Here is an 8,875-nt window from a genome sequence, read left to right on the forward strand (position 1 = left end):
TGGGGGCCCGGATACCTGAGTCTGAGGGCGGAGGCTGGGATGTCTAGTGCTACCATTTCCTACCTCCGTTTCCAGGTGATGCACCTGTGCCAGCTCCAGTTGGTGACCAGAAGGATGTAGACCCTTCAGAAAAGAAGGTTCCTGAACAGCCCCCCGAGCTGCCCCAGCTGGATTCCCAACACCTGTGACCCCTCTTGGACCCAGCCCTCTGCGTTCCTACCGAGACAGCTGATGCGAAGGGGATGAGGTGTCACAAGCAGCCTCCCCTGGGGGCCAGCAACATGTGTGGCCTCCTGGGGGTGGGGAGACAGGGTGGCACTTCCCGCCTTGTTGCCCAGGCCCCGTATCTGCCGCCTCAGCTTCCACAGCCTGCCAGTCTGTGGTCCCTTCTTTCTGTTCCCTTCCAAGGGACCTGCCTTCTCGTGTCCAGTCGGGCGCTCACTGGGTCCCTGTGACTTAGGGAAGCTCCTGTCTCCCGAGGGGTCAGCTCCGTGCCTGCCTTTCTAGATGATTTGGCTGTGCCCAGTTGTGGCCACTTCAGCATCCTGCGTCCCCACAGCTGCTGGCATCCTGCCTGCTGCTCTGCCCCAGCTTCTGTTGGTTTATGGGGCATAGGTGGTCCCTCAGACCTTTCTGTCCCTTCTGTGGGACCGGCAATGCATCAGAGACAGTGTCTTCCCCATGGCTGGGTGCGAGGGGCAGGAGAGTCCTCAGCGTGACTGGTCAGCGCTGACACTGAGAGCCCGGACTCTCCCTGATGCCTGGCTTCCAGCTGCCTCAGCCTCCTCCCTGACACCTTGGCCCCCAGCCCCTTCCCCACACAGCCCCAGAAGGGTCCTGGAACTGACCCGGCCCCAGGAGCCGGTTCCAGCCCTCAGCCTCGTGTGGAAGGCCCTGTGAGGTCGGCCCTGCCCGCCTTTCTGGCCTCATCTCACACTGCTCTGTGTCCTGCTCTATACGCCAGTTCCATCGAAATACACTTTTCTGGAACAAATCCATGTCTCTGTGTCCTTGTTTATACTGTTCCTTCTGAAACGCCTTCCCCACTTCACCTGCCAAAGTCCTCATTTTTTAAGATTCGATTCAGGCATCATTTCTCAGAGGATCCACGCTGGCATCTTTCTGTCCTCTCCATGAGGCCACTGTCTACACACACCTTCAGCTACAAGGACAGAAAACCCAAACCTGGGAGCCAGGTTCTCCCATCTCCTAGCTCTACCGTGGTGGGTATGGGGGGCTGCACTCCTCTTATGGTCCCAAAGTGGCTGCAGCTGCTCCAGATGTCACACCTGTCTGCACCAACAACTGACAGAGGCTCCATATCAGAGCTTCCCCACACCTATCCAAGAGATGGTTTGCCAGCACAAGGCTGGGTGTGGGGCTGGTCTAGGTGGGCATCCACAGAGAGGAAGAAGTGTGAAGGAGGCCCAGATGATAAAAATGACCTGGGAGGCTCTCATTAATAATACATCTTCCCAGACCCTGGAATGTCCAAGGAAGGGTCCTGGGAAGTTATATATGCCACGCCCCCAGCTGAACCTCAACAACAGTGACCTCTGCAAACATCAGCCACAGCCTCTCTGCTTCTCTTGGAAAACTGAGGGAGCTTAGCCTCAGTGACCCAGTCAGCAAAATGGGCATAAAATGGTAGCAGCCTCCCAGTGTTCTTTGAAGATAATAATTCGATAATAATGCGCATGAATGATATGGCTCCTTGCCTGAAATTGGCAAGCAAGTAGCTATTACTACTGGTTTTTTTTTTACGGACACATTTATCCAACCAGAATCCTCGGGAACCTGTCCCAGACTCCCATATGTAAGGAAACCCATTCCAGGTCATCCAAGATGCTTTCCACACTTCGCAATTCTTTATTTGTATGTGTGTCCCTTGGTTGTGTCTGTCTCCCATAAGAGAGTCCAAGTTCCAAAGGGAGCAAGGAGAGAGGCTCCGGTCTGGCAAGTTCGCTGCCCCATCGGGCAGAGTACCCGGCATCCAAAGTCAACAAGGGAGTCACCTTTGCCCCGGAGCAAGCTCCGCCCCGGTCCATCCCTGCCTCTCGCCTGACCTTTCCTTCCAGTCTTAAACTGCGAGAATTATATTGGCCTTTTATGTTTCATCTGAAAGTGATTTCCTTTCGGGTCTGCGTGTGCAAAGGTCTTAAAATCATTACTGTCAGGGCCGGCCCCGTGGCCCAGGGGTTAAGTTCGTGCGCTCTGCTTTGGCAGCCCAGGGTTTCCCCAGTCCGGACCCCGGGCACAAACCTAGCACCGCTCATCAGGCCATGCGGAGGCGGCGTCCACATAGCAGAACTAGGACCCACAACTAGAATGTACAACTATGAACTGGGGGGCTTTGGGGAGAAGAGGAAGAAAAAAAAAGATTGGCCACAGATGTTAGCTCAGAGGCAATATTAAAAAAAGTAACATAAAATGATTATTGTCTCTTTGGAATGTCCTGTCCCCGACATTCCTACCCCCCATATTCTGGGTCTCTGTTTCCCCGTGTATTAACTGTGTGTCTCTGAGGTTTTGACAGCAGGGCACTCACAGACCCTGGAGGGATGGCCCCTCCCAGGGTTAGCCAGTTGCTGGAGACAGTAAGCTATTCTCCTGCTAGTGGCTGCACCTTTCATACGTAAACGATCAATCCGAGCCCAGACCCCAGAGCCCAGGCAGTCCTTTACCAGCTCCTACAGTTCCCGGGCAATATTCCCCTCCTCATCACCCTACGCCAGGCCCCAGACAACTTGGGACAGCCCCTCCAGCCCAGAACTTGCTGAAATTATTCAGACTAGCCAGTCTGAAACCCACTTACCCGGCCTTGTCCATTCCTTCCCACAGAAGCCACAATAAAAGCTTTTGCCACATTTTCCCCTCACACCTGCTTCTTGACCAACCCTGGTGCTTCTCCCATGTGGCCCTGCGTCGCATGGTGTGGGCCCTCTTCTTGGGCACTGTAATTATCTTTTCAAAGGCAATTGTCTCCCTTGCCATACCTGAATAATAATAAAGTCTACTTTTTTTTTTTGTGGTGTGGAAAATTGACCCTAAGTTAACATCTGTTGCCAATCCTCCTGTTGCTGCCAAAGTGGAGTGTGTGAACTTAACCACGACAGTACTGGGCCAGCCCCAAAACCTACATTTTTAAACACTCTGAATGAGTCTCTGTGGTAGATGGCGTAAAGACTTCCCAAAAATGTCCACGTCCTAATCCAGAGGACCTGTGAATATGTGACCTTGTTTGGCAAAAGGGACTTCGCAGATGTGATTAAGTTAAGGCTCTTGAGTTGGGGAGATGATCCTAGATTATCAGAGTGGGCCCAATGCACTCTCAAGGATCAGCATAAGAAGGAGGCAAGGGGGTGACAGTCAGAGCAGGAGATGTAGGGGCTGGCCCAGTGGCGTAGTGGTTAAGTTCACGTGCTCCACTTTGGTGGCCTGGGGTTCACGGGTTCAGATCCCAGGCACAGACCTACACACCGCTCATCAAGTCATGCTGTGGCAGCGTCCCACATAAAAAATAGAGGAAGACTGGCACAAATGTTAGCTCAGGGCCAATCTTCCTCGCCAAAAAAAAAAACAAAACAGAGAGAGAGAAAGAAGGAGATGTGACCACAGAAGGTTGTGGACAGACTTCTGGACAGACTCTTGGTCTAACAGGTGAATCTAGCAAGCAAACTGCATCGGCTTTAGAGTGAGTACAGTTACATCCACGCTGTGCTGCAAAGCAGCCGTGCAGGCCACCGTCAGCCTGTGTCAAATGAGCTTGCAACCCCACACCTCATGACAGAGGACGCCAGCTAGATAGGCCCACAACAGGAAGAGATAAAGGGAACCTTGCTCTCACTTTTCCCAGCTGCATTTCTTAGAGATTGAGGGGCTAATTGATGACCCTGGTCCCTGCCTCCCTCCACACACAGATGACGTCAGCATCTCTGAGCCTGTTTGATGTATAACCAAGGAATTTTGTGTCCGTGTGTGTGAGGAAGATCAGCCTTGAGCTAACATCTGTGCCAACCTCCCTCCATTTACTATGTGGGACGCCACCACAGCATGGCTTGATGAGCGGTGTGTAGGTCCACACCTGAGACTCGAACTTGTGAACTCTGGGCCACCAAAGCAGAGCATGCAAACCTAACCACTACACCACTGGGCCAGCCCCAAGGAATTCTTGTTTATGTCACCTTCAATGCATAATCTAGAGAAAAACGCAGATGTATGCTATCTCTTTTTTGACATATATGAAATCTAGTTGTCAGTTTTCCTTCCTCTCCCCTGCAGGTACAATGTTTTGTGAAAAAGCTATAAGCTGCACTTAAACTCACGTACTCCAGAGCAGTTGCTCAGAATACTCTGTTGAACTGCTGCCAAGACTCAAAGTCCTCACCTTGATTATCAAAGAGACTTGTTTAATTAACCTTGACCCAGACTCTTTATTTCAGTCGGCAAGGTCAAAGTGATTCAGAGCCATGAGCCAAGAAATGGTGGCTTCTAGAAGCTGGTAATTCAAGGCAAGGAAATGAATTCTTCCCTCAGAGCCTCCGTCAGGAGCACAGGCCTGCAGACACGATGCTTTGAGCCCCGTGAGACCCATTTTGGACTTCTGATGCCCAGAAGAGTAAGAGAATACATTTGCATGGTTTTAAGCCACTAAATTTGTGGTGATTTGTTACAGCAGCTGCAGGAAACTAATACAGACTTTCTCCTTCTTTCTCTGGGTCTCCATCCCTCCCACCTCCCTTCTCTGAGTCCTCCTTCACTTCATTCACTAAAACACTAAACTCTTCCCCGTGCATCTCCTCACCTTTTTCGTGGTCATAGCAGCGACCAGAACTCTCAAAGTATTAACACCGATACTATTCCTGATGGTGGTAATTTCTTACAGCAGCCACGCGACACGAATACACGCTCATACGAAGTAGCTAACAGTTCTATAGCACTTATAATGTGGCAGGTGCCAACCCAAGCACATTATAAACAACAATTCATTTTATCCGCACTAAATCCCTCCAAGGTAATTATCATCACCAACCCCATTTGACAGATGAGGCAAAGAAGACAAGCCACGTCACTTGCCTAAGGTCCCACCGTGAGTGAGTGGCAGAGCTGGGAGTGGACCCCCAGCAGGCTGTGGCCAAAATCTGCACTCTCAAGCAGGGGCAATGTTCTTTTTGACACTGAATCTACGCTCAAAAAATTCTGGTGAATAAATGGTTTCATGAATAAAGGCTGTGTTCTCTTCCCGGCACGCTGTCCACCCATCCCTTGTGTGGTTGACAGTTTCTGTGTGACCTTTAATTTCACAGGTGGTTTTCTAACACTTAATGTGACCCGGGTCATCGCCTCCTTTCTTCCTTCCTTCACACCCCATCGCCTGCAGGACGAGCTCTTTGACTCACCACAAATGGCCCAGTGAGGTGCCCTTTCTAGGTTTATTTTTCACACGCCCCCTGCCACCTCACATCCTGGGTTCTAGGCTCTCACTTCTAAAGGGACCTAGCTTTCTCTTGCACGGGTGGTTTTGTCCGTCTGGAATGCCATCTCTCCTTCTAAGCCTGGGAAGTCTCCATCAGAATCTCCCAAAATGCAGTTGGATCATCATCCGATCTGCCCAGCCTTCCCCGGTCCCCAGACTGGGCTAGGAGTAACCACCCCCCGGCCCTCCACACTGCCTAGTGTTTGCACCGTGACGGCAACATCATCCAGGACTCTGTCCTTCTGGAGCCGTGTATGCGTCTCCTACTGCTGCTTAAACACAGGATCACAAACTTAATGGCTTAAAACACGAATTCATTATCTCCTGGTTCTAGAGGTCAGAAGTATAAAATGGGTCTTGATTGGTTAAAAGATCAAGGTGTCTGCAGGGCTTTATTCCTTCTGGATGTTCTGGGGAGAATCTGTTTCTGGCCTTTTCCAGCCTCTAGAGCCGCCTGCATCCCTTGGCTCGTGGCCCCATCCTCCAGCTTCAAAACCACCTTGTCGCATTTTCAAATCTCTTACTCTCTTCCATGGTCACATCTCCTTCTCTGATTCTGACCCTCCTGCCTCCCTCTCATTTTGTAATTACATTGAGCCCACTAGATAATCCAGAATAATCTCCCCAACTCAAGATCCTGCACTTAATCACACCTGCAAAGTCCCTTTTATCAGGTAAAGTCACATACTCACGGGTTCTGGTGACTAGGACGGGGGCATCTTTGGGAAGGGGGCATTATTATGCCTTCTACCGGCTGTGTCTGTTCCCCCCACCAGAGGGGGGCAGGAAATGGGGTGAGGTTCATCTCTGGGTCCCCAGCATCGTCCAGCACATGGCCAACAGTAAAGTGAGTAACAACGTTTGCTGAATGAATATGTGAGTCATGCCAATATTGTCGTGGGTGCCACAACAAGAAGCTGCCTGAATTAGTCCCTGCTGCTCCTGCTGAAGACCCTTCAGGGTCCTCTCCAAGCCCTTCGTGACTTCTCCCCTGCTTGCCTCTCCAGCCGCATCTTCCATCACACTCACCCACCATCTTTTTCTTCAGCCGCACTGGCCTTTTTTCAGTTCTTAAAAAGCTACTTAGGGGCCGGCCCAGTGGCGCAGCGGTTAAGTTCAAGCCTTTCTCTTCTTGGCAGCCCGGGGTTCGCCGGTTCGGATCCTGGGTGCAGACATGGCACCAGTTGGCAAGCCATGCTGTGGAAGCATCCCACATATAAAGTAGAGGAAGATGGGCATGGATGTTAGCTCAGGGCCAGTCTTCCTCAGTAAAAAGAGGAGGATTGGCAGCAGTTAGCTCAGGGCTAATCTTCCTCAAAAACAAAAAACAACAACAAAAAACATACTTAGCTCTTTCCCATCTCAGAGAACTTGCTCATGCCATTCCTCTGCTGCTGTTCTCCCCACTATCAACCCCGCTGGACCGGCAGGTGCACGAGGACAGAGAAAGCATCTGTCTCATTTCCAGTGTATCCCCAGGACCTGGCACAGATTAGATGCTCAATAAATATGTGTGCTCTGTTGGGAGGACTGTCTGTTGAGTGACCTTGAAGGCTCTTTCTGGAATTCCTGGCTATGACAGGGCTGGGAGAGAGGCTTCCCCTCTCGCCAGGATTTCAACTTCCTCCGAGGTCTCTCAATGATGCTGCCAGCAAGTCCTGGAAAGCGCTGGCAGCCAAACTCACACAATTTGGTACCCAAGCTCCAAATGGATTTGCCACACTTTCAAAACCCTCGTTTTGCTTGTCCTGTAAAGAAAGCAAGAGAGCTAGGAAGTGGGTGTCTTTTGGGGGTAGAGTGTAGCAAGCAGCACCCCAGCCGAGCAGCTCCTGCCAGAAGACATGAGGGAATGGGCTCCCACGTATTTGCTGACCCTCTGCCCCAAAATGCCACTTCATGTTCTATGCCCTCCGTTCATCCCCTGGCTCTCACTGTAGGTCCCAGAAACTCTGTCACATCCTTAAGCTCTGAGGTCTGCCTCCCACGATGGAAGGTGCCTGACCTGCTGAGCAGAGGATTTGTTCTCCAGACCAGTGGTTTTCCTTATTTAATTATAAGTTAAAGAAAACAGAGTGGACACAGTTCAGCGAGTGGACTCTGGGACCACACTGGTTGGGTTTCAATCCCGGCACGCCCACTTTCTGGCTGTGTGACTTCGAGCAAGTTTCTTGTCCACTCTGTGCCTCAGTTTCCTTATCTGTAAAATGAGGCTGCTTCAGGACCCACTTCAAAGATTTGTTGTGAGGATGACACACAATAATATTCAGAAAGCCTTTAGAACAGGGGCAGGCACCAGTGGCCCAGCATGAGAGCCTTGCTGAATAGACTCAGGCAAATAAAAAGGTCGAGAAAGGTACAGAGAAAATGACAAGACACTCTTGGATGCGATGCCCAGACTGGCCAAGCCTTAATGGATTGCCATGGTTGTTTCAGATCTCTTTTCATCAGGCATAAAATGTGACAGAGTTGAAGCCCCGTGTGGCCCGTCCCCAACCACAGTATCCCCTTTCTGACTTCAGAGGAAACTGCTCTCCTGAACTTGGAGTCTTTCTTTCCCATAAGTGTTTCCAGTTTTTTTCTTTTTTTGTTTTGAGGAAGATTAGCCCTGAGCTAACATCTGCCACCAATCCTCCTCTTTTCGCTGAGGAAGACTGGCCCTGAGCTAACGTCCATGCCCATCTTCCTCCACTTTATATGTGGGATGCCTCCCACAGCATGGCGTGCCAAGAGGTGCCATGTCCTCACCCGGGATCCGAAACGGCGAACCCCAGGCCGCCGAAGCGGAACGTGCGCCCTTAACCACTGCACCACCGGGCCGGCCCCTCCAGTTCTTTTTGAAATAAGAATGTACCTATAAACAATACATTGTACTGTTTGACATGCTTCTGTAGGTCATAGAAAAGGACTGTTCGCCTGTCATGTCACTTAATTTTTTTTCTCCAAAGTTTAAGTTTTTGAGATTCCATGCCAACAAATTGTGAGGTTAGTTCATCTGCTTTCCTTGCTACGTGGCGTCCTGTTGTTAGAATTGGCCGCGGTTTATTCGCCACTGTCTTTCTACCGGTGGCTGCTTCCAATTTCGAGCTATCACACTCAATGCTGCAACAGGTGTTCTTGCACGTCTTCTCGGGCACAGGTTTGAGCTACTCAAGGGTTGATATCTTCTGTCTTGGACAGAAATCGCCAGACCACAAGATACGCTCATTTTCTACTTTACCGGATATTGAAAAATGATTTCTCTGGGCATATGAATGCACCACCAACAATTGTTAATTATAACTCTGTATTCTGAAATCATGTAAGAACTTGCAAAACAGTACAGAGTTCCTTTGGACGCTACACCCAGCTTGCCCCCAGCGATATCGTAGACAACCAGAGCACATTGTGGGAACCCGGAAC

The 8,875-nt window shown here is 50.5% G+C and overlaps 1 protein-coding gene across 2 annotated transcripts in view; it reads left to right on the top strand.

Moving 5' to 3' along the window:
• The window catches only part of NUCB1 (nucleobindin 1), a 20,178-nt gene extending 19,184 nt beyond the window's left edge, over positions 1-994 (top strand). For both annotated transcript variants that reach the window (XM_008523822.2, XM_070558176.1), the window contains exon 13: positions 76-994. In XM_008523822.2, the coding sequence (XP_008522044.1) occupies positions 76-188 (113 nt within the window). In that variant the 3' untranslated portion in view covers positions 189-994. The remainder of the gene's footprint in view (positions 1-75) is intronic.
• The last annotated feature ends 7,881 nt before the right edge of the window (positions 995-8,875 follow it).

This window comes from Equus przewalskii, chromosome 9 (assembly GCF_037783145.1).
Source record: "Equus przewalskii isolate Varuska chromosome 9, EquPr2, whole genome shotgun sequence".
Lineage (NCBI taxonomy): Eukaryota > Metazoa > Chordata > Mammalia > Perissodactyla > Equidae > Equus > Equus przewalskii.